The sequence below is a fragment of the Penicillium brevicompactum genome, assembly GCF_028827555.1.
Source record: "Penicillium brevicompactum strain IBT 35665 chromosome Unknown utg000005l_segment0_segment0, whole genome shotgun sequence".
In the NCBI taxonomy this organism is placed as follows: Eukaryota; Fungi; Ascomycota; class Eurotiomycetes; order Eurotiales; family Aspergillaceae; genus Penicillium; species Penicillium brevicompactum.
In genome coordinates, this window is record NW_026623208.1 from 2077425 (window position 1) to 2102416 (window position 24992).

A 24992-nucleotide genomic window follows, 5' to 3' on the forward strand; every position below is an offset into this window, starting at 1 on the left:
ACCTCGAGGTCGAAATGAAAGGGAAAGGCCCGGATCGCAATGCAAAATGGCGAGGTTGGGGGTGGCTGGGATCTGCGGAGAAGTGGGACCCGATCTGGTGTGTTGTATACTTCACTTGTTGGCATTAATTAATATCAATTAAAAATTCATCTCACTCTCATTCCTATATATCACTATGCTAACGACTAATAAGCACCCTTGCGCTTCTCATACTTGGGTTGAGGAGCCTGTTCAACCTCACTCAGAGCAGTCAACACTGGAGTAGTGTTGACCAAATCGAAACTCTCCAACTTAGCCCCGTCATTCTGAAGCGCCCAAAGACTCAAGGCCAGATAGTTCGTGCCCCGGTAATTGAGAATACCCTCAGGGACCGGGAAGCTGGTCTGGGGACCAATGTTGTTCACATACTTAGCGTACTGGTACCCATTGACGTAAAGCTGAGCGCGATACGCAGCCGCCTTCGAGGTCGAGGTCGAGTTTCCAAAGTTGAAGTACAAAGGAACATCCCAGCCCTTTTCGATATTCAAGTCAAAGCTTGCAGTGTAAAACTTGATACCAGGGGCGGACAGACCGTCGAACGGACTACCCGATTTCCAGTCCGTTGGTGGCTGTGGCTGGTGGAAACCTTGACGCTCGGCGTAAAGACCACCCTCGTTGAGCGGGCCGCGAACAGTGTCGAGATAGTCTTCGCCGCCGAGGTTACCAGTCAGCTTCCAGGTGATGTCACTGGCGGATCGGCCCGAGAGCTTGTAGTCCAGGATACCTCGGGGATCCTTGGTATCATCCGTGCCGACGGTCCAATCCTCGTCAAGGCCCATGTTGTCGATGACTACGGTGAACACATATGATTTACCCTTGGTCAGGGTTGGTAGAGTGTATGTGGCGTTGTTATCGGCGTTGATGGAGATTCCACCCCAGGATCCTACGTAAGTTTGGTTCAGCCAGACGGAGCTGCCGAACGCTGTGCCACCCTGGGTCCTGAGGAACAGAGTCTTTTCTTCACCAGTGGCAGTGAAGTGACCACGGAAGAGGAGGTAGCCAGTGTGGAAACCATAGTCCGAGGCGAACAGTGAGGTTGGCGTCTTAAGGGCATTCGCAGTGTTGGGGGTGGAAGTGTGGTCTGCAGAGACCCAAGTAGAGTCATCGTAGGAGTTTTGAAGCTCGGGAAGAGTATCAATGGACTTCCACTTGAGGTTCTTCAGAGTTGGGAGCTGGACCTTGGGTGCGGTGTACTTGACACTGCTGGACCAGATTCCGTTCTTATCGACCGTGACTTGCGCCTTCTTGCCGTTGATTACAAGGCTCTTAGCCTTGGATGGAGCCCCAATCACCTCAATGGGAGTTGTAGCGTTGAAATCGGCAGTGATGTGGAGGTCGCTTCCCTGCACATAAGCAGTTCGCACAAGATATCCGGCTTTGACGATAAGGGACGAAGAAGCGGTCTTCTGCGAGCTGTAGCCAGGCGCAGTACCCTCAGATGGGAGCTGAGGCACCCAATAGTTATAAGCAGAGTTGCGATCTAGCCATGTGGTTAGTGATTTGAGATAATGCAGCAGTGAAATATCAAGGTACTAACCCAGGAGGAGAATCTTCAAGTCCCCAACTTGCACAATGCGACGGGTGGTAGACACGTCCCAGCCAATGACAAGAGCCTTGCCCACCTGCTTGGTGGTGATGCTGGAAGATGAGCCCTCAATGACAGAGGGCTTGGAGGTGGAAGAGACGGCCAGCTCGTGGTGCTCGCCGGGTCCACCATACAACACAAGGATCTTCGACTTGCCAGACTTGGTCCAAGTGAAAACCTCAGCGGAGGAATATAGGATGTTAGTACCCGCAACATCATAGTCGACGATGTGAACCTTGGAATCACGACCACTCAGGGTAAGGCTTCCGCTTAGTTGAGGAATGGTGACTTGACCGGCACTGGTGGGAACCTTGAGCTTATAGTCGACAGAAGCTTGGCTCGAGTAGTCATTGTGTCTGACAACGAAGAAAGAGGATTTTGTGCTGTTGCCTCCGAGCAGGGGAGTCACAGCCAGATCGGAAGAGGTGGTATACTTCGAGGTGGTCAGGCTTCCTGGTGTAGATAGCAGGTAGGCCGGGGACACTCTGGCAAAGTTTCCAATCAACTTGAGCTCACTGTACTTCTCGCGAGTGATGTTGCGAGACTCTGAGATTGGGGAGCCGTAGTCGTAGGATGTGTAGCCGCCTGGGTGTCCCAGGTTACCCCAGTTGGTACCACCGAAGATCTAGAAATTTTAGAATTTGGCGAATATTGGAAGAGCAAAGGATACATACCATGTACAGATTCAGGAATGCAACTCTGAAACTGAGGTTGTTTTTGTAGAAGACCCTCTCAAATTCATGGTTCAAGAGAGCAGCACACTTTGTAAACCCAACACCTCCCCACGGATCAAATGCTCCACCTTGGAACTATAACTCGGTTAGAATGGCACACGTTTCTCGTTTACGGATATAACATACCTCGATCAGAGAGTAGGGGGTCGAAGGACTCTGCTTCATATGCGTGGTATAGAAATCAGTGGGCAAATTGCCCGATGGCCAGGTAGAAGGGTTCGCGCAGTCAAAGCCAAGGGGATAGCTATCGTGGCCGTAGATATCCACGGCACCTTCACCAGTCCCGGGGGCATTGTGGCCGCCAGCCCAGGCATCGTTGCTAATAAGAGGAACAACAACGCCGGCATCGCGAGCCTGGTCTTCGACGTATTGCATGTAGGCACCATCGGGGAAATTATCAATACCAACGGCACCGCTGTATTCATTCTCGGGCTGGAAGAGGATGATGGGTCCGCCGTTAGTAATTTGGCCCTTGGCAATTGTGGCACAGACATTTTTCATGTAGCTTGAAAGCTTGTTAGCACATAAGGCTAAGAATACTCTTGGCTGAGGTGCACATACTTGTCTGTTGATTTGAGGAAGGCCTCATCACTGGTACGTAGAGTTCCGTTGACACGCTGCAACCAACCTGGGAAGCCACCTCCAGATACTTCGGCGTTGATATAGGGACCGGGACGAGCGAGGAGATAGATTCCTGCCTCCTTGGCAGCATCGAAGAATGGCTCGAGCTCGAAGATACCCTCGGCGCTGTAGGAGCCTGGCTTGCCTTCCAGAAGGGCCCAGTCAATGTAGAAAGAGACACAGTTGAAACCAAGGGCCTTCACTTTCTGGAAGACATCAATCCACAGGGATGGTACGGGCAGACTGAGATGCCTCAAATTAGCAATGGACTTTTGAAAACGATCAATTGATGCATTTGAACTCACCGATACGGGTGAATTTCACCACTAAACAGCATGATCCTCTCGCCATTGACGAACAAAGACTTGTCATCCCAACTGACCTAGCACCCAAATTAGCACACTCTACGATTGATCGTCGAAGTCCAAACACACAAATTTCTGCAACAAGGCCCGCTTAACAGGGTCCGGATGCTCAGTGATACTAAAACCATTGAGCGAATGGCTAATAGCCGCACCGGCAGCCTGAGCCGCCAGACAGGCAATAGCCCACGTCGACGAGAGCTTCATGGCTCAAGTTGTATGCAAAGCAGGGTAGCTCTCAAATGCAAACGTTTAGTGCAATGCAGGGACAAGCTGTACATATAGGGAGAGTCGGGGACTGATCGCCCGACAGCCAAAATAACCGGGATCAAACATGCAATTCCGTAGCAATTGGAGCTAACCGTCATTCCACAGCTGAGGGGTGACGAGGGGTGCTCCGGAAGCTCCGTGCCGTAGTAAATGGCGATGTTGCATGCATACAAGCCCAGGTGGACCGATGATCCTTACCCCAGTTTCCTTCGCCCTGCGACTATTGCGGGGCACCGCCGCAATTTTTCCGCATATCGTATGGCTGGAAGGGATATTTCCTGGTTGGGACTGGAGATCGTCGGTCTGCTAGTTCTCGTGGGATTGGGAGGCACCTGGGTCAGGCTTGAATGATGTAAGGGATAGCTATGTCGGATAGCACTCCACGAAGTAAATAGAGCTCAGTCCTTTCTGACCGACATCCCCCAGACGAGACAATCTGGGCATCAATCATGTTCGATGGTCAAATGGCGCCATCTGTAGATTAATTAATCAAAGAGATCAAGGTACCAGGGCGGGGAAGTTGAATTTAACCGGCGCAAACAATTAGTCCTACCGATGATTCTCCGAACATTGAACATTGAAAAATATCATAAAATTGGCTTTTAGTACTCCGTACATGTAGTTCCCTTATGTCACATCCACCGTTTAAACAGTGGTGTTGAAGCGATCCTCCTCATCGCCATCCTTCGTGTATGTCTCGCGTTCATCAACAGCGTCCTGAGCATCCTGTCCAAGCTCCTTGTTCTCCTCCTCCAATGCAACTTCCTCAGCCTCGGCGGTGGGCTCGGCATCGGCAGTCTTCTTGAATGTAGTGTTGATGAGCGGGGTGGAGTCGTTGAAGATGCGCAGCAACATGGCACGACGCTCTTCCTTGGGCAGCATCAGGTTGAGGGAGTGAAGGGAGCGCCAGAGAGGCAGCACCATACGCTCGCTGTAAAATATTAGTGAATTGTGTTTCATAAAAGAAAAGAATGTAAACTCACGGAATGCCATCGGCTCCTCCGTTTGGCTCAACGCGCAGAATACTGCAGCCCATGGGGATATCCTTGACGCGCTCGCCAATCTCACCCAGAGACTTCCAGCCATCGTCTGAGACCTTGGGGAACATCTCAACAAGAAGGCGACGCAGGGTATCCCTCTTGGTCAAAGTGACAGAGCGCTCAGCGCCCAACCAAGGCTCGATGATCTTCAAGCCATCGGTCTGGACACGCCACCTGCAGACGTTCTCACGCTGTGCGTCTTGCTTGACAAACATCTTCACACCGCAGTGGACAAACTTCATACCCTGACCTTCGTTGGAGACAAGGATATCGCGTGCCAGGGCACTGGTGTAGTAAACTGTGCGGGTAGGGAGACCCTCGGCGTTGCGAACCATGAAACGGTCACGGGGGAAGCGCTCCGACAGCGTGTAGAAGTCGAAGATGGGACCCAGCTCTTCATGGTTGGGGTCAAGGTATTTGAAGGGCTCCTCTTGGCGAGGTCCCTTCTTCTTCAGCTGCGAAGGAGCTGCGGAGGTCGCGGGTGTGCTGTCACCGGGGGTTTCGAGGCCAGTTCCCACAGACGGCGCAGGGGTGTGGATTGGTCGGTCACCGACGAGGACCTCATTGCCATCGTCAAGCTTGGTTCGCTTGGCGGGAATTTCTTCCTCCAAATCGCTTGCCTCACGCTTGGGGAGAGCGACAGGAGTAGACTCATCAAGGGTAGTGGCGTATGTAGGCTGGTTAGAGGCCTCGGCAACGGAGGCGTTCTTGGCAATCTCGGCCTCAGCCTCTTGGTCAGGAGTGACGAGTTCGTCCAATGCCTCAAGCTTCTCCAGGGGCTTTCCATCGGTCTCATTCTTCTTGGCGTCAAGTTCGGCAGCCAGCGCTGCGACGGAAGCCTTGGGGATAACGTTGCTGCTCTCGGGCTTGGCGCGAATCTCAGAGGTCTTTTCGAGCACTGTGATGAAGAAACCGCCAGTATCCTGCTGGTGGGGGTAGACACGCATACAGCGGTCCAATGGCAGGTCGGCAGCCTCACCAGTTGGTGCGAACATGCCCTCTGCAAGTCTGGCAAGACCGTTGATTCCCTCTTGGTTACGGTGCGCCTCAACTTCCTCCCAGTTGTTCCACAAGCGACCCTCGCGGTCCATGACCTTCCAGTTGCGCAGACCGGCAGCTCTCTTCAGACCGGTGAGCTCTTGGCTGCAATCGACAATCTTGACGTTGGCGGCACCACCACAACGCTCAATTGCAGTGGCAACAATGGCCTCGTTTTCGACGGGGTTCAGACTGCAGGTCGAGTAGACAACACGTCCACCAACCTTGAGCATCTGCAAAGCGCGAACCAGGATGCGAGACTGGATACTGTAGAGACCGAGAGCATTACCGGGAGTCCAGTCCTTCCAGACGCCGACATTCTTGCGAGCAGTGCCATCACCAGAGCAAGGAACGTCTGCCAAGATACGATCAAACTTCAGGTATCTGTTCTTAGGCTTGCTGCCATCCTCAGTGGGCAGGGCGGGCAGCTTGATGGAGGGGAACATAGTGGCATCGTGGTTCGTAACAATCAGGTTGGGGGAGCTCAATCGCTTCATTTGGTGAATAAGCATGTGAGCGCGCTTGTAATCACTGTCGTTCGCGATAAGCAGACCGGTGCTGCGACCATCGTCGTTCAATCCTTCGGGGCCAAGAGGCTCGGGTCCAGCGTTGCCATTCTTCACCTGCTCGGTGACTTGGGCAACAGCATCTTCCTCGCCGGCATGAAGCAGTTCCATCAATTGCGCAGACTTGCTACCAGGGGCGGCACACATATCGAGAACGGTCATGCCAGGTCTAGCATCAATGAGGAGGGGAGGGATCATGCTGACAACCTCTTGGCGACTGATGTTTCCAACGTCGGTCTCGGCGACAAGGAACTTCTGGAAGGAAGCGAAAGGTGCGAATCGTCGAATGACATTCTTGGGGGTAGTCATGGACCATGCGAGCTGGTCGGGGTACCATGAAACCGGGCGCGGGGGCTCGACGAATTCGTTCTCGTACTTGATAGATGTGATTTCGGGGATGTGGTGGTCTTTCAGGCGCTGCTGTACAGCAAGAGCATGTCTATTGAATGGCGCAATGATCAGTATTGTTTGAGAAGACCCTCGTGCGCAATCGCAAATTTCCAGTCATGGATACGTACCCTCGAGAACCAGTGAAACGGAAGCTGTTGGGCAGGTCCTTGCGCATTGTAGCCCAGAAGACCTCTCGCTCTTCCTCGGGCAGGAACTCAGGCTCATTGTAATAGCGTTCGAACTTCTCATTATCTTTGGCGATGTCATTCCAATGGGAGCGCGTACGGGTAGCGCCGCCGCCTCCACGGGCACCACCTCGTGAACCCTGAGATATGGTCAGCGCAAAACAGAAACAGAAATGAGCAGAGTAGACAAACTTTTTTGCCTCCTCGTTTTCCCATTGTTTCGGGGTAGTAAATTCAAATGATCAAAGAGAAGAGAGTGTAATAACTCCAACAAAATCACTTCAGAAATCTCCCGCAATCGCGGATTATTACGTAATCAGATATTCGATCTCTAGCCCTCAGGTGGGCAGATTCGAAACATGATACGTAGGTGCATTTTGGGGAAGTTGCTCAGATATTGTCTCACGATCGGATTGGACCTCTGCGATATATCGCGGGTGAGCATCAACATGGCTTGACCAGCCCCAGAATTGCTGAATGGATTGGGGTTATATCGCCAAACGATGAAATGGGTTTCCATCTCCGCCATCCACCTGTGGACCCGGAAGTTGAATCTGTTTGTGTTGACAGTATCGAAGAATTTCTGTGCAGTTGGATCGCTGTCTTGAGTCAGCTCCCAGAGGTCCCTGTAACGCTTGATTGCTTGCAAGTCAAAGGGATTCACCAGCTGCGCCGGTTCATCACTGAATAAACCCATGCTGCGTGCTTGCTCCTTGGTAGCTTTGATGCTGACTGTATGCAATGACACGATGAATTCAGAGAGCCTGAAAATTGACCCCCATCGCACATCATCGTCCATCTCGGTGCGCCGGTGGAAACGAATGAACGGATGGAAAATATCCGCGCTCACGGAAACCTTCTTGTCGAAATACGCTGCTTCAGACAGACTCATCAACCTTTCCACCAGCTTGCGTTGCTCTTCTTGGGTCACATTCTCATCAGGTGCATTGAAGTGGAGAATCTTGGTGGATTCGAGCCAGCACCGGATGTCTTGCAGGCTCCCATTATCAGATGATTGCAGGCGCCCAACATCATACTTCATCCCGTGGACCATCTTCAAAGCGACATCGCGAGATTCCTTGCATATCTGCGCGACATTCGGAGGTGCGCGGTTCAGGGCCCAGGATCTTTTGAGGTCACCTATGGGTATGTCGGGATCATTCGGTTGGCCAAACTCGACGATTCGCTGAGGAACAGCATGCTTCCATATTATTGCGCGTATCTCGAACGGAAGCGAGAAGAAACGGAACGGTTCGCTCATAGTGAAAGATACGATGAATGAAGTTATCAAAGAATCTGATGGGGTGCAGTAGGTTGAAGAGAAGAGAAGTGAAGAGATCTTGAATAAGGCGAAGAGAGTTCATCATCTCATAGAATTCGGTGCTGATCACGGGATGATTTTAGAACTTGGAAGGAACGCGTGCTCATCAAGATCCATGGGTTGCGAGCCTCAGGCGAAATATTACCTTACGATCAAATATTGATATGTCCAGATTACTGCAAAACGTGTGTGCTCACTGCAAAGACTGCACTGCAAAGACTGCTGCAAAGCCCGTTGAAAGGACTGCTGCAAAGACTACTACAAAGCTCTTTGGAAAGACCGCTGGAAAGACCGCTGGAAAGACCGCTGGAAAGACCGCTGGAAAGACCGCTGGAAAGACCGCTGGAAAGACTACTTTATTGCAAAAGACAACCATATATCCAGGGCTAGCACTCCTCGGAAGATCACTATGTTGAAGCATGGTGCTCCAGGCGAGATCTTCGTGGCTATACTCTTCTACTCACCATGGGTTCATATACGAAGGAATCATAACAGTGGTTTACCTAGGAGGTTCAGGGTTTTCAAGCCTCAAAGCCCCCAATGGTTGGAGACGTAGTTTTACTAATATCTACTAGCTAGGTGCTCCTTTTCATGTACTAATCACAACTCAAGTATCCAAGTATCATATCTTGGTGGTCTGAATCTAAGCAATGGCGCTTCGAACCCAAAGCTTACGTATAGCTGCGCAGATACCGTATTTTCTTGAGTCCAATATGGGCAGGGTGTCATTCATTGACCTTGATGAAAATGCCAGTGTTCTGGACCGCCGTTTAGAGGACAGCCTTGGGGCAGAAAGCATCTTCTGGGTAGTATGTAGTAGGTGTTTCCAGCATTGGGACATCATCTAGTTTAGTGGTTCAGGCAAATTATCTCTAGAGCCTGGCTGCTATACGCTGCAGACTCAGCAGTTGAGTGACTAGATAGCATGGCCTATGCACCCAGGTTGCTAAAGAGCGTAAGTAACATGGGGTGTACTCACTCCATGCAAGGGTGATAGGATACCAGCCCCGATTTCAGCTGAAACCATCCACATCATCCTATATTTGTATGCTATGGTTGTGGGAAATGGGATGGTAAAAGCTTTAGACGATAAAAGAATAAACCCAAGTGTTACAATACTTCGGAGCAGTGATGGATCACTTCAATGGAACAAACAAAAGAGATAATTGAGGGTTTGCTGCAAAAGCCGCAAACTATATAGTCTACTATGGCAAACCATTAATTGCTATTTCACACACGGATTTGGGATCTAACAGCCCAGGCAATGATTGATAGTACATTCAAACAAAAGCCGCCAAGAAATCCAGATTTCTCCAAACCTTCAGCGACGATTTTCACACGCGATCATACTCTGGAACAAATTAAGAGATCATGCGGGACATGTCTCCACGGATGCGCTGGTAGTCGAGGATACCCTCGATGCTGCCGACGGCGGACATGGCGAGGTCCTGATCCCACAGCTTGCGAGTAGCGAAGTCCATGACGTCCTTCTCGGTAATCTGGCTGACGGTGCGCTCGATGTCCTCGGCGCTGAGACGGCGACCAGTGGTGATGATCTGGCGGCCGATGTCCTCAGCGACGGCGGTGGTACCATCAAGGGACAGGAGGATGGAAGCCTTGAGCTGGGCCTTGGCACGCTCAACCTCGGCGGAGGTGACGTTGTTGCAGAGGCGAGACCACTCACGGAGAGTGAAGTGGATCAGGTCGTCGAGCTGAGTGAGGTTCTCGCTGACGAGGTAGATACCCCAGAGACTGGACTTGAGTTAGCATTTGTTCAAGCACTTCCAACAAAACGCGGTATCAATCGACTTACCCGGTGTCGCTGTAGCTGGTGGAGAAGCTCATGAAGCTGTTGGCGAGGTTGTGGTGGCTGACGTGGGAGCTGAGCTTGCTGCCGAGGAAAGGAGACTGGCCCATGGCGCGGTCCCAGTTACCGACAATAGCCTGGGTGACGAGAGCGGTGAAGTAGTCATCGTCCTTCCAGCTGACACCCTCGACGGCGAGAGCGATGTGGGCGGAGGGGATGGTGTCATCGCGGAGGCGGACCTCGGAACCAATGAACTCGGGGATACGCTTCTGCTCGGCGGAGAGGGCGGCGGCGGCGGAAGTAGGGGGCTGGCTGGGGAGGCTACCGAAGTGCTCCTCGGCGAGACGAACAAGCTGCTCGTGGGGAATGCCACCGGCACCGACCAGGACCATGCGGTCAGCAGTGTAGTTGGTCTTGATGTAGTTGGTCAGGTTGTCACGGGTGATGGTCTGGATGTTCTCCTTGGGGCCGAGGATGGTGCGGCCAAGGGGCTGAGCCTGGTAGGCGGTAGCGTGCAGGTGGTCGAAGACAACCTCCTCGAGCTGCTTGTCAACCTCCTCCTGCTCGCGCAGGATCACATCGCGCTCACGCTCAATGGCGCTAGCCTCGAGCTTGGAGTTCTGGAGGATATCGGCGAGGATGTCGACGGCCTTGGGGACATCGTTGTTGAAAGCCTTGGCGTAGTAGACGGTGTTTTCTCTCTGTGGCGGAGTTAGTGATTCGTTTGGTGGGTGTTGATGGATAAGTTTCCGGGTCGTACCGATGTGTAGGCGTTGAGGTGAGCACCCATGTTCTCAATCTCGAGTTCCAATTGGTGCTGGGAGCGCTTGTTGGTGCCCTAAACATGTTTGTCAGATTATGCGCTTTGGGAGTTGAGGGTTGTGGGGTCGAACCTTGAAGGCGAGGTGCTCAAGGAAGTGCGCGGTTCCGTTGGTCTTGTCAGTCTCTGCCCGGCTACCGGCATCGATCCAGACGCCGACCGTGGAGGTTTGGGCCCATGGGGAGTGATCAGTGGCGATCTAAGAAAGATTAGCGAAGCTGCGATGCAATTGATGTCGATTGGGCGATCATACGGTGAATCCGTTGGAGAGGGTGGTGGACTGGGTGGTGGACGGCAAAACCGGGGACGCAAAGCCACGCTTCACGGGCTGGATGGACTTCAGGGCCGCACGAGTGCGGGTTGCCTGGTGCAAGTTGAGAGCAAGGCGCCGAGAAGCCATTGTGCACGACTTTAATAGGTGGAGGGAGGGGGAACAGGGGAGAGATGGAGAAAAGAGCTGATGGAGACGCCCTGAGGTTGAAGTTCGGAAGTCTGAAATTGTTCGCCCAGCTTAGCCAATTACATAACCCGCTTTTCCAAACCGCCCTTCCCATCCCGAATCCTTCCTTAGTCGCGATTTATCAGCGCTCAAGGCCTTTATATCATCTGGTTTGGTCTAGATGTCCTACATATTAGTCGATACAATCCATATATCTGGTTTTTACCAAGTTTTACTCAGCCGATCCGCCTCAATTTGCAAAGTTCCGATTTCGGTCATCCAATTTAGCGCCTATTGATTGGCTCAATGGTATATCTATCTCATACAAACTTGCTCGCAAACTGCTTGATGTTCTCCTCCATGGAAATGTCCGCTGCAAAGCCCAACTTAAATGCATGCGCAGTATCAAATTGAGGAGTCCAGGACTGCACGATCTTGTCCGTAGCAGCATCATATTTCTCCTCAACCAATGCCCGACGCTCCGGGCCCCCAACTTCCAGCAATGCATCCAACATCTGCTGAATGCTAACCTTCAGCCCGGGAAGATTGACAGATCTCGACTCTCCGAATGCCTCCTTCGGGATTGAGCGAGCATGAATCAAGTTCTTGATGACGGTGTGCGGCGAACAGATCCACATTTCCGTCTCCTTGGCCACGGGCAGAATAGCCTTCTTTCCATGGAAAGGTTCGCGGATAATGTCACTTGCAAAGCTGCTAGCAGCTTGTGTTGGCTTTCCGGCTCTCACTGTCACTGTCGGCAAGCGCACGCATCGACCGTCCAGGAATCCTCGTCGTGAGTAATCGTTCAGCAGCGTCTCAACAATGAGCTTTTGCGATCCATATGATGACGAAGGCACGGGTGGGAAATTGGTTTCATCAATGACGAACCCAGGAGGTGCAAGGCCGTAGACTGCTAGTGATGATGTGAAAACCACTTTTGTTCCCGGTGCTGTAGTTCGTAGCCGGTCAAGGATATATCGCACTGAGTCGAGGTTGACGCGCACGCCCAGTTCAAAGTTTGCCTCTGAGCCACCAGACATGATGCCGTGAAGGAGATAGACTGTTTCGTAGGAGCGAGATGAGCTGATCAATTCGTCAACCTCTTTCGTTGAGGTGAGGTCGGCTTTGATGCATGTCAGACGGTTTGCATGCTGTGTGGCGGATTCAGGAACTTCGGGCTCGACGACATCGGTGATTGTCACGGTTGTAGTTGCCGGAGTGCTTGCGAGGAGAGAAGCCGCCAACTCCTGGCCAACATAACCCCCCTGCCCCGGTGATCAAAATCGACATGGTGGGTGTAGTATATCAATGTTTATACAGCCAAATGAATGATGAGAAAAGTACTCGTTCCAACACAATTATTTAATGCTGCATGAAGTTATATCTATAGAATTCAACTACAACGGAAAACTGGATATGTATCCGACTTTATACTCCATTTACTTGCGGGGTTATTGCGAACCCCATTCTTCCCCCACGCCCGTCCAGTCTCAATGATTTCTCTCCGCCAATCGACTTCTTGAATCCCACAAGTTTGATCACTTGAGCTAAGTTTCGCGCATCAATTCCGAGCCACTTTGCGAATTCAACCTCGGCGAGAACCCCGAATACTTGAACACCCGGCGCATGTCCGACTTTCAGTCTCGGGGAATGCAAACAGATTAGATGGAACCTTGGAAGCTTCCTGACCGGATCTTCTATTCAATTCTAACTGTAAACCCCACCATGCGATTCACGTCTCCCACATAGAGCAACGGGCAGCCCTAGAAGAATAATGAACTTTCTTCATTAACCTCAAAGGCCTATCTGCACCTCTACCTGGACTAGCGGGAACAACATACTACAGGTCTTCTACCATATAACTACACATCCGGGTATCTCATAGGACAACAAACAGACACCTGGCAATTTACTTCTATACGCAAACATTTGCACGCTCTTTCACACGTATGCACGCTCTTTCACACCTGCGCACACCCTTTGCACACCCTTTGCACACCTGCGCACACCCGTTCACAGTATAAGCAACTTCTATAGTTACAGTCCTTTGTTTACTGACTAAAGATGCACCTACTCCAGTGACTAGTCCCAGACTACCTACTTGCCTGGTATCAGATAACACAGGTGACACATTCCAGCGTGTAACATTCAAAGAAACTAAATTTTGAGACGCAGCCAAGAGTACATAGGCGGAAAACCTGTCACGAAAAGGGAAAAACATTCGATACATCACGAGACGCCGACGGGAACATGAAAAGAAAGGACATGACCAGAGATTAAGATCTTTAACCGGAACGGGTGTAGATACCGGCAACGATACAGTGGTCACGCTCGAAAGGCTCGAGGGTCAGCTGCTCCTTGGGCTTGATCTTCTCCTCACGCATCTTCTGGACCTCCCGGGCGAAAACAACCTCGGGCTTGGCTGTCGAATCGATACACGAGGCCTTGATAGAGATCAAAACACCACCGCCGTCGCGCAAAAACATGTGTGCGTTCAAGCCAACAATTCGGGCCTGATCAGGCTGGGCAACGTCTGCGAAAATGACATCGACGGTGGGCACCAACATGCGATATTTCTGAACATGGCGCGCGTCTTCAACGATTGGCACAACATTGGTGCGATGAGTGGCCATGTTGATCAGATCACGACCGGAACGGTGAGAGAATTCGACAGCGTAGACGTTACCAGTAGGTCCGACAATATCGGCGACGTGGGACACGGAGGTACCGGAGGCAGAACCCAGGTAGAGGACCTTAGCACCTGGCTTGATGTGGATATCGTCGAGACCACCCAGAACACCGGCAGCAAGCTAAAAAGTCGTTAGAAAGATTCCAGTACAGAGGCATGAGAAGTGTTGTAACAGAGAACGCAGCTGACACAGCCCATGGAACTTTGATAGATGGGTATTTACCTTGGAGCGGAAAGGGTTCCAGACACGGTACTCCACCTTGGTGGCAGCACCATCCTCATTGGCAGGGCCATCAACAGAGATACGCTTCTCGCCGTAAACAGCCTCACCAGGGGTCAAGTTCTTGGTGACAAGCATGTCTTCCTTGCCGCCACGAGCGACGAAGATACCGGCGTGACGGTGGGGCTCCTATTGATAAGGAAAAAAAATCAATCAGTAGCTGATTTGGACTCTTGAGCTTTCGAATACTCACAATGACAACCTTGGCACCACCACGGGCACCACCACCTCCACGAGGAGCACCACGACCACCGCGAGGAGCACCGCGGCCTCCACGGGGAGCACCACGGCCACCTCCGCGGCCACCACGGTCACCGAAGCCACCTGTGTGAGGATTCTCATCAGTAAATGCGACGAGATTAGAGCAGCATGTAGAGAGAGCGGGGCAATTGAAATGGTATAGAACCATCAACGACCTTGACTCTGCATGCGTGCAAACGAGAAGACTTGAAAAAACTAACCACGACCACCGCCGCGACCACCGCCACGACCACCACGGTCACCGAATCCACCACGTCCACGAGGGGGACCACCACGGCCACGAGGAGCGAAGCCCATTGTGAAGTTTTAAGAGTGAGTACTCGGTTGTAGGAAGGTTGAGAAAGAAAGGTTGAGCTGCGAGTGCTCAAACCGGAGGTAAGTGAAAAATCGGGGGAAAAATTCCCAGGAGATTCGAGGAGTGGGAAGAGAAAAAATTGACGAGAGATCCAAGATGAATGGATCTAGCAGTTCAAATAGAAATGGATTCTATCTGGTCGTCGGTGCGGGTCAAAGCCGATGCTGCTCGTTGATGCGGTCGAGATTTTTTTGCGCCTTTGGGAACTTTCAGAAAATCAGAACGGCGCTAGTCCATTCTAGGAATAGCTTCCCTTCCGCGTGAGGACGGCACGTGACTGTGATCGATCGCATGGTCACGTGACCTAATTAACCCTTCAATAGGTCCAGTGTTCATCAGTTTCATTTTAAAAATTTTTGACAAGTTGGAATGGAAAACCAAAATTTGCTGTCTTTCATGTGAATCCGTGGAGGAACTGGAGAGAATGACGTCGTAAGTACGTGTTAGTTGAGATGAATGGCAGTTCGATAATCAAAGAAGGATGGCAAGAAGAGGGGAGGAAGGAGGGGTTATAGCACAAATGAACACACCCAAAGACAGGTAGAGAGCTACGAAAACGCCAGCTCACTACTCAGCGTCGCCTTAGAACCAAGATGAATAGTGCTGACCATGTTCATTAAATCAAGGACATTCCCGAGGTCATTACGGAGTATCTTACTTGAATCCAGCAATTGATGAGGAACCGATGATTTATTGCATAATCTCGTAGACTCATGAATATAGACGGATATCAGAACGGCCAGGGCCGCCTTGCAAGTTCAAAACACGAATTCCTCCCAGAACTCCAGTCTCTATGTACAAAAAATAAGAAGAGAGCATTCGACTATTGTCCGAAGAAGTAATAGTTCGCAGCATATTGCATCTCGAAAGCAGACGACATGCCCTCACAAGTCTTCGGTGGGGAACCAGCAGCAGTATCTACTCGATACACGCTCTTGTAGTTGCCCACTGTGCCATCTGTGGAAGTCAAGTAAAGCCAAGCCACAGCACCATACTCTCCGGCGAAGGCATTTGTAGGAGCATCAATTGACCCTCCTTTCTTGGTCATGACAATACCATGCTGCTTCTTGGGTGTGGTGTTGAGGTTGAATTCTGGGGTTGTAGCGTCGTAGAAGAAGTGATGGCCCAGGAGATCGATGTTTGAGAGAGGGAATGAAGCATCATCGCTCGTTGGGAGGGTGATCTTATAAGCTAGCTTGGGAAGCTTCTCCAACAAGCTAGGGTAGTTTGCTGCAATGCATGTTGCGTCGTAGAGTCTGGCAACGGCTCCTGCTGCTACGGGTGTAGAGCTGGATGTTGAGTCTGCGCAAGTATAGTTCTGTAGCTGAGTTAGAGTTGCCCAGGTGTTTGATAGTTGATTGAAAGACTACACACCTGTGTGCCTCGTCCAAGTGCGACGTATATAGGCTTTAAGCCCGAAGAACTTGCCAGACCCGATGCATATGAAGGGAGAGCAATTTTAGAAGCATCGCATGTTGACTCTCTGATGTTGTGCTTGGCAGTACTGATATACTGGCTGATCTTGCCGTAGAACTCGGCTAGGTCGTCTGACCAGTCGTATGCGCTGTCGAGGAATTTTGCGGGAGCAGCGAGCGAGACTGCCGATAGGCAGAGGACAAGAGTGAGACGCATTGCTATTTTCGAGGTAGAGCGGACTGGGGGTGTACTTTTCTTACAACCGTAGAGAGCCCAGTGAATCAAGGGTATAATTGAAATTAAGAATTGATGAAGAACAGATTGAGCGTTAATTGACATGGGAGTCCAACAGTTATAGTACATATACTGAAATTATGCGGTAGTACAAGCCGAGCAAGCTTCCAAGATAGTAACACGAAACAATTTCTCTATTAACAGCGCGATCGATGCACTCTGCAGGTACTAGCAGGGGTCTCTTGGATATCATTGGTAGGTGGAAGCGCTCAGAGCTGACTTCCCCAGCCTCTCGAGCTTCTGATTTGTCGTCGGCCGCAAACGAAATCAACTAAAATCAAGATGGCAAAGCGCTAGGCCAAACAACGGGGTTTCCCACGACGGTCCGGTGAGCTCCCTAGCCAATTTCTATAAATTCCCCGGGTCTATTAATAAATCTGACTGGAGTTGAGCGGTTAGATGTGCAACATCATTGCCGGTCGAGGTTAGTCTACAGCCCTGCGACGATTCCCTACTTCCTTAATCCTAGAGTAATCCTAGAGACTTGCAGAACTCGGCAAATTGATACAGGCATTGCGTGTCCACTTCTCTTCAAAGACTTTTTTCACCTTTCGTTTTTGCTTTTGCCAATTTCTCTCGGCATTGTTCCGGACTTCGTATACTGCAATGTTTAGTGTACGACTGCGGGGGGGCTGGGAGGCGTCCCCTCAATTTCTCAACCTCCTTCTTTGAGGTCAACGTTACAGCGCGCTAACTCATAAAAACCGTCTGCTTACATTTAATTTAGAGCCGTCGGTTGATTTCCTTTAGGTCTCAAAGTCTATTTGGTGATATTATTTCGGGCTCGCTTACCCGACCCATGCAAGCCATTGAGGCATATACTACTGCACACTATAGTTATCTCCGATGTTACTGTGTCTTGCATCATATCAAGGCACGGAGATTGAAAGCTTAGTGATCGGAATACCAGCAAGATGCTTCATGATAGTGATTGACTCGGGGTTTGGGCGACTCGATTCCCTATCCGCCTACTCCAAAATCGGGCTAAATTTGGAGCAACATGGGAACATTCCTGCATGGGACCCCACGTTTAATCTACGGCTCGGGCCATGTTATCATCTTTTCTCCGCTATCAATGGAATGTGCGATAGAATCAAGGAGGGGGCTGCTATTTTTGCCCATTCCTCATTCCAAGGTTCCACCATGTTGGTGACTTTGGTAGCCAGACTAACTATGGGATCGGTTGGCATCCAACTCCACTAGATTAATTGGCAAATCCATTGGCTCTTTCTTACAGGAAACCGACGGAGACCAAAATCTGCCAAGGTGGACAGTTCGCAAAAGCACGATCCAAGTCCCTTTGAGTAGACTACCTACTCCTTACAATCATGGAAGCTTCCAAGGTTCGGCCAATACAACAACGAGAGAAAATGAGATCACACGTACATGATATCTGCTACAAATCGAATTTACATACATGCAGCTTGACCCACATCTCGTAGAAAACGAGGACTCAATCCCAAACGCCAGGACTTGTGATCAGTCATGAGAAACGAGAAACCTTGGAAGTAAGAACTCCACCCTTCGCTGTGTGAACATCAGACAAAATCATTAGCTAAAAACCTTCCTGCTGCCAGTCACTGTCCTTCAGCTGACCGCTGCCCGTGCCACTTCCACTCCCAGCCCCGCTTTTGGAGTTGCCATATGCTGCAGCGGCGGCGCCACCCATGCCGCTCATGACAGTATGCTGTTCGATCTGGGTACTGCTCATCATGTATAGCACGACGAACAACAGGATGTGGAGTGCGAAACAGTACGTAGCGAAGAGGTTGCGACTCGTCCGGTTTGCAAGAATCACACGAGTGAGGGAGAAGACGATCCGCTCGGGAAGACTCATGCGTTTATACGCCCGTGTGGATTCCCGGCCTCGGAAAGCGGCAAACGGTGAGATTTGAGCCTCGTAGGCGGATTGATATCGGTCGAGGGATAGACCAGATGGCGTGTCCGCGGAGGTGTAGATTGAAGTAGAGGCAGGAGTGTTTGCATATGACGATGCAGATGTAGAGGCACCTTGGCCGCGGTTGTAAGTTGAGACGTAGCGAGTCTTCTCATAGAGGCTTAGGTTGTCCTTTTGAAGAGATGCTACCTCCTGTCGCAGCGACTTGACAGTTGCATATAGCTTTGATAACTCTGTTTCAAGTTCTGCATTCTTCTTCTTGAAACGATCACGCTGGGCCTGAATCATGGGCAACAGACCAGAGCCACCACCCACTGCCTCTCCAGCTCGAATCGACTCCATGGTGTTCGCAGACACGGCACTCTGGTCAAAGCCGGAGATGATGGATGATGTTGGCGACGAGGCGCCTCGTCGGGCGGAGTGTGGGTATCTCGAGGAGTAAGTTCCTGCGACGGACATTGCCGATGATGGGAATGCATTGGAGGCCTCTTCTTGTACACGCAGAAGATCATTTTCAAGAGTAGTAGACAGAGTCCGAGACTTTTCCAGCTCAGCATTTGACGTGGAAAGTTCACTGCGCAATGTTTCAAGCTGGCCTTGGATGTCACGGCTCGACACCCGTAGAAGTGTTAGGTCCTCCGTTAACTTCTTGTTTCGTGCCATGAGGAGTTGCTCGAGAGAGTTCTTGTCCTTAGTTTTGGACGTATCGCCATTGGTCTCAACAGCGACCTTTTCGGCAGCATCATCGGCAGCCTCATCGTCGTCGCCTGCGAACTCAATAGATCTGATCATCTCGAGTTCTCGGCGAATCTCATCATAGTCAGCCACCTTTGCTAGCCGCACGCGCAGCTCTTCTCTCTCCGAAGTCGCTTTGGTTGCCGCTCTCTCTGATTGGAGAATCTTAGCCTCCCAGGTATGTCTTTCTGAATCCTTGTCGAACCGAGCAGCATCAAGTTTCCGCAGCAAAGATGAGTTCTCAGACTGAAGGCGAAGATAATCGGGGTCATCTTCAACGGAAATCGGCCCTGACGAGTGTGAGGCGGCTTGAGCCAGCTCCAGTCGCATCTGTTCATTCCGCGCTTCCATGTCTGCCAGCCTCAGACTGGTCTTCTCCAAGTCGGCAGAGACGAGCTCAAGCTCGGCTGCAGTAGCACCGCTACGCGCACCTTCGCCATCGTCGTTCTCGCCCTCGCCCTCGCCCAGTCGCTGGGAGACCTCGTAGCTTGCCTTGAGCTCCTTGATCAGGCGGTCCTGATTCTCCACCTTCTCCTCTAAGCTCTTCTCCTTCGCTGTCCAGTTGTTTGTCTTCTCCGCCAAGACTGCCTCCCATGATGCTTCGATTTCTTTGGCTCTGGTTTCCTGGTTCTGTTCCAATTTCTTGCGCGCAGCACGCTCCTCATCCAGACGTTTCTCGGTTTCCTCTTGTTGTTTGGTAAGGCGATTCACGGATTTCTGCAATTGGTCCCGCTCCGAAGTAAGCTTTGGGACAGTGTCTTCCGACAAGACAAGGGAGTCCACAGAAGCTTCAAGGAGTGGATATGGGTCCGGCGCCTCCGATAATGAGGAGTATAGCTGCAAGAACGACGAGGAAGATGTTTTCCCCTGATTGGTCAAGAGATCAATGAATGACTGGTATGCCTTGAGTAGCGCCTTATACTCCACCAGCTTAGATTCATCATCCAGCTTCTTGTAATCTTTGGTCTTTTGCGCGAGGTCTTTTCGTTGGACGAGTGCATCGCGCTGCTGTTCGACAATGTCGGTCGCAGTGGTGTCGAGTTTCGCGATAGTACTGGTTAGGTCGATTCCTGGTTCAAGTTAGCATACACTTGGCCACGTGCATGACGACTCTTACCTCTCCATGCCGCAATGGCACGTTGGAACTTGTTGGTCTCTTCCGTTAATTTGGTCGACACGGGGGATTGTGTTTGATCATCCTGTGGCTCCTGAGAGACCAAGCCCTCTGTAATGGCGAATGAATCCATCGTTGGTTCTAACACCAGGGTTCAGCACAGTCACCCCGCATTCAAAAGCAGTCCACCAGGGGAAAGATGGAGATCTGTTATCGCGGACAGAGGACACGCGGCGCGGGCCGAAATTGTTCCGAACTGTGTACAGCTACTTGGAAGAGCCAAGGGGGCAGAGCTTATGCTAAGCTTGTGGTGATTATCAGTATGAGGCGAGAGCGTTTCGTTGGTTTTTCATGCAAAGGGTCATCTCCAATCGTGGCTGGCCCGAGGTATACAGAGAACGGCAAGTGATAACAGCCTCGACGTCACCGCCTTGGCTGCCGCCCCATATAGTATGAGTGCTACAGCAAGGTAACCGATGCTGTAAACTTGTATGCTTGTCCAGATCCAAAAGCCATTATTGCAGTTTGAGTAATGAAGCAATCTAAGGCCCTCGATTATTTGAATCTCCCTACAATCAGAATTCAGTCCAGACCACAGTGACCATATCTCGTACCTTTCATTCTGCCAGCCCAAAGTGTCCAAAGTGGCCCCTGAGCATTGGCCCCAGCTCTTACCGCCCCAAGGTCACCTTGTAGCTTGCGGGGAGATGCCTAGCATGACAGCCTCATAATGGCTTCAGACGATGGAATTGGTCCCCGCAAGAAGCGCAAGACCAGCTCACCAGGGACTGTGCCTTATGTGCTGCATTCCCTTTTCGCAGATGTGCCGATAGCGACCGAACACAGCTCCGATGTGTACATTACCTCCGTCGAGTACTGGAGTAAGCTCTATTTATTCTCCACCACGGGGCCTGCTGGTCATGGATAACTAACACTGTCTCGTGATAGATGAGAATTTATACATTGGAACATCTGCAGCCGAGATCTTGCACTTTGTATGCCTTCCGCCAGCTTCCCCGGACGAATCCGCCGAGCCTACTTTCATACTAGCGTCCCGATTACCCATCCCCTTCTCCCAGAGGCCTCCCGCAGGCAGTGACCAAGGCGTTCGACATATCGTTATTCTATCCTCGGTAAACAAGGCGTGTGTACTCTGCAATGGCACTGTTACGTTTTACATGCTACCAGAGCTCAGCCCGGCCTTTGGGAACACGAAAGTCAATCACTGCCGCTGGATCGGTGGTCTGGATCTTAACAGAGATGCGGAGGAAGATGGTGACCCAACCATAATGATCGCTGTTCAGAACAGGATCATGTTGGTTCAGATCGGAGATGAGGCGCGGCGGATCAAGAAGATTGAGTTCCCTGGTTGCTTGACGGCAGCGCGGCGAGGAACGATCGCATGTGCTGCGGACACGCATTCATACTCACTGCTTGAGGTGGCCCACCAGCAGAAGATCCCTCTGTTTCCCATATCTTCTTCGAGTGAGGTCTTTGAGTCGGGGCATGTGGAGGACATGAACCCAGCCCCGCCAACTCCGCTCAAACGCTCACCCTCTGAATCTTACCCTCACTCGCCCCCAACCGATACTCCGGGGCATGGGAGAAGCACAAGCTTGAATCAATTCGTGGGCATGCTATCACCGCAGGCACAGGCGGCCCAGTTGGATAGATCGCCTTCCGGGACACCGGATCCCTTCACTGCCACCGGAGAGCCCAGAAGATCAAGCTCGGAAGAGCGTGATGGGAATGAGTCCCCAGATTCTCCCGAGAATAAAGACCCTGACAACCAATCCCCTACCAACGATAATATAAAACCACTGCCACCCCTACCACCATCGACAAAGCAAGGCTCGAAACGTCTTCAGCCCCATGTGGTGTCTCCGACTCCCTCAGAGTTCCTGTTGGTAACCGGAACCGAGGAGACAGAACCTGGTGTTGGAATGTTTGTTGACATGGATGGTGAGGTTGTTCGTGGTACCATCAACTTTCACCGATTCCCGAAGTCGGTGGTGATTGATACAAACCAAGATGATCAGATCTTCCAATCAAGTGAGGAGGACAAGGAAGAGTTTGTCCTTGCCATCATCGAAGACGAAGAAGATGGAAAGACTCGAACGCGTCTTGAGATACAGCGTTGGTACGATGATCCAGGAGAGATTGAGCGGAACAGGAAATGGTTAGAAATTCCTTCTCCCGGAGAAGCAGAATCTGCTCAAGTCGGCCTCCGGCATACACTCAGCGCTAGCAGCTTCGAGCTCAATGCCATCGGGCAGCTGCTGCGGATGATCCGCCTCAAGTCCCCTTCACTGCCTCCGCATGTTGCAGTTGCAGACTCGAGAACCCATGCGTCCATCGAACATCTCCAAAAAGAGAAAGAACTGTTTGAATCACCAGACGTGACTGACTCAGAGGGTTCCAAGGGCGATGGTCAAACACAAGAGGCCCAGCGTGATGCGGAAGAAGCCAAATTCGCGCATGGACTGGGTCAAATCCAGAGTGGTCTCGTCATGTGGTCTGGATCTCAAATCTGGCGTGTACTCCACAATCCCCTGATCATTCAACTTGAAGACACCCTGCAGAAGGCCCAGGAAACCGCCGATGACAGCGAGCACACGGTGTTACAAAGGGATGCTGTTACGAATCTGCTTCTCTCAATTCAGGACACTGAGCCGAAGACGGAGTCCGAGTTTATCGGGCTAAGTTATGTCAAACAGAAAGCAAGTCTCATGCTATTTGGAGACATTCTCTCCATGCAACCAGAGGAGCGCAGCAGTGCAGCAATCGACGAGACAGAGAAAGCGCTCGTGGCAGGCAACCTCGATCCCCGCTTAGCATTGCTTTTTATTCCCCTTTTGAGATGTGAGGTCCTGCAAGGACCGCAGGGTGTGTGGATCCATGCCGGGCTGAGCACTATCACAGAGCAGTATCTCCAGCAAGTCAGTAAGATAGGTGTTGAAACCTCTGGGTTTGATGCATCCCGCAACCCTATTCTCAACATGGTGAAACGCTTCCTTCTCTCTTGGCAACAAAAACGAGGATACGGTAGTATCACCGATGAGACCTTCGTTCTGGACAGCACAGATGCCGCCCTCCTGCACCTGACTTTGGAACAAGATGCCTATCTCACGCCGGACCAGCGTGCAGCATCACCAACTCGCTCTGAACTCAACAAATTGGTTGATAACTGGAAGGGTAACTTCGACCGAGCAGTGATGCTCCTGGAAACATACAAACGGTTATATGTCTTGTCCCGCTTGTACCAAAGCCAGAAGATGTCGCGAAATGTTCTCAAAACTTGGCGAAGAATCGTGGATGGAGAGACTGATGCTGGAGGGGAGGTTTCTGCGAATGGTGTGGAGACGCAGATGCGCAGATACTTGGTCAAGATCAAGGATGTGCAATTGGTTGAGGAATACGGCTCTTGGCTCGCTGGACGAAACCCAGAGCTGGGTATCCAGGTGTTTGCGGACAATGCAAGCCGAGTGAGACTTGAACCGGCGGATGTCGTTACTTTGCTCAAGGAGCGAGCTCCGAACGCCGTTCAGGTCTACTTGGAGCATCTCGTCTTTGCCAAGAATGTGAGTATGACTACGCTCACACGAAATACTCTACTAATATGTGAACAGTATACCCAATATGCCGATGACCTGATATCCTACTATCTGGACACAGTCCTCTCTGTACTAGAATCGTCACCCGAAGCACGCGCTTCCCTTGCCGACTCTTACTCAACTTATCGAGCTCTTCGAGCACCCAAGCCAACTTATTTCAACTTCATCACCGAGAACCGCCCCGCAGAATCCTGGTGGCAGTCCCGACTTCGTCTCCTCCAATTATTAGGCGGAGTTTCCAGCTCCCAATTCTCCTCCCAGCCTCTCCCAACTGGAATCAGCTACTCCATTCCCAATGTCCTCACCCGCATCGAGCCTTTCCAAAACGAACTCGTCTCCGAATGCATCATCTTAGACGGTCTTCAAGGCCACCACGGCCCAGCCCTCCGCCTCTTGACACATGGTCTTGGGGACTATGACTCTGCAATCCGCTACTGTGTCTTTGGCGGCCCACGCAGTTCTTCAACCGGCACACCCGAACTTGCAGACTACGATCTTCAGTGCACTCTTTTCCACCACCTTCTTGACGAGTTCCTGCACATCGAAGACTTGTCTGATCGCATCGAGCGCACGAGTGATCTCCTCGCGCGTTTCGCAGCCTGGTTCGACGTCCGAGAAGTCCTCGACCTCGTACCAGAGGATTGGAGTGTCGATATCCTCGGTGGATTCTTCGTGCACGTCTTCCGTACGCTGGTTTCACAGAGCCGCGAGAGTCGCATTGAACGTGCGCTCAGCGCGGGCTTGAATCTACGTATTGGCGCTGAATTCATCGACGGCATGGAAAAGGCAGGGCCTTGGATTGAGCAAGCCGAAGGCGTACGCAGACTGAAAGATTCACCGCCGCGAGACTCCAACGAGACGGACTCTGAGTTTGGAGATACGGTGGGGCCATCTGGGGAAGTGGGCCAGGTCGATCAGTGATTCGATTCAGTTTATGTTGTAAAGAGTTAGTGGTGTTTTTGATCTACGATACCTATGGAGTTGGTAGCATTCATGTTGACTTTTTATTGATATTTTTTTGATTTATCCATTGGACATCTTTGGCGATCCTGTCCACAAGGACAGAACCGTACTCCGTAGCACAATCCAAGTCAAGAAAGAAAAAGTAAAAAACTAAAGG

The 24992-nt window shown here is 51.2% G+C and overlaps 8 protein-coding genes across 8 annotated transcripts; 1 reads left to right on the forward strand and 7 right to left on the reverse strand.

Moving 5' to 3' along the window:
• Positions 1-185: 185 nt before the first annotated feature.
• Positions 186-3548, reverse strand: N7506_006619 (glycoside hydrolase family 35 protein; the record flags this gene model as incomplete). Its single annotated transcript, XM_056955912.1, has 7 exons — positions 186-1519; positions 1577-2249; positions 2299-2433; positions 2485-2863; positions 2920-3222; positions 3285-3361; positions 3414-3548. The coding sequence occupies 7 exons, from the start codon at positions 3546-3548 to the stop codon at positions 186-188; spliced, it is 3036 nt and encodes a 1011-aa protein (XP_056810246.1).
• Positions 3549-4256: 708 nt separating this feature from the next.
• Positions 4257-8091, reverse strand: N7506_006620 (tRNA (cytosine-C5-)-methyltransferase; the record flags this gene model as incomplete). Its single annotated transcript, XM_056955913.1, has 4 exons — positions 4257-4542; positions 4595-6694; positions 6774-6970; positions 7237-8091. 4 exons carry the CDS (start codon positions 8089-8091, stop codon positions 4257-4259), a joined length of 3438 nt encoding a protein of 1145 aa, XP_056810247.1.
• Positions 8092-9512: 1421 nt separating this feature from the next.
• On the reverse strand, positions 9513-11178 carry N7506_006621 (mitochondrial processing peptidase; the record flags this gene model as incomplete). Its single annotated transcript, XM_056955914.1, has 5 exons — positions 9513-9903; positions 9965-10659; positions 10719-10796; positions 10852-10977; positions 11032-11178. The coding sequence occupies 5 exons, from the start codon at positions 11176-11178 to the stop codon at positions 9513-9515; spliced, it is 1437 nt and encodes a 478-aa protein (XP_056810248.1).
• Positions 11179-11537: 359 nt separating this feature from the next.
• Positions 11538-12507, reverse strand: N7506_006622 (SDR family oxidoreductase; the record flags this gene model as incomplete). The annotated part of the gene is made up of 2 exons (XM_056955915.1): positions 11538-12388; positions 12420-12507. 2 exons carry the CDS (start codon positions 12505-12507, stop codon positions 11538-11540), a joined length of 939 nt encoding a protein of 312 aa, XP_056810249.1.
• A 995-nt stretch (positions 12508-13502) lies between these two features.
• On the reverse strand, positions 13503-14744 carry N7506_006623 (rRNA 2'-O-methyltransferase fibrillarin family protein; the record flags this gene model as incomplete). The annotated part of the gene is made up of 4 exons (XM_056955916.1): positions 13503-14027; positions 14130-14315; positions 14380-14510; positions 14648-14744. 4 exons carry the CDS (start codon positions 14742-14744, stop codon positions 13503-13505), a joined length of 939 nt encoding a protein of 312 aa, XP_056810250.1.
• Positions 14745-15625: 881 nt separating this feature from the next.
• N7506_006624 (uncharacterized protein) lies at positions 15626-16434 on the reverse strand (the record flags this gene model as incomplete). Its single annotated transcript, XM_056955917.1, has 2 exons — positions 15626-16120; positions 16177-16434. The coding sequence occupies 2 exons, from the start codon at positions 16432-16434 to the stop codon at positions 15626-15628; spliced, it is 753 nt and encodes a 250-aa protein (XP_056810251.1).
• A 1633-nt stretch (positions 16435-18067) lies between these two features.
• Positions 18068-20391, reverse strand: N7506_006625 (CCAAT displacement transcription factor COY1; the record flags this gene model as incomplete). Its single annotated transcript, XM_056955918.1, has 2 exons — positions 18068-20214; positions 20262-20391. 2 exons carry the CDS (start codon positions 20389-20391, stop codon positions 18068-18070), a joined length of 2277 nt encoding a protein of 758 aa, XP_056810252.1.
• Positions 20392-20988: 597 nt separating this feature from the next.
• Positions 20989-24793, forward strand: N7506_006626 (uncharacterized protein; the record flags this gene model as incomplete). Its single annotated transcript, XM_056955919.1, has 3 exons — positions 20989-21139; positions 21207-23839; positions 23888-24793. The coding sequence occupies 3 exons, from the start codon at positions 20989-20991 to the stop codon at positions 24791-24793; spliced, it is 3690 nt and encodes a 1229-aa protein (XP_056810253.1).
• Between the last annotated feature and the right edge of the window lie 199 nt (positions 24794-24992).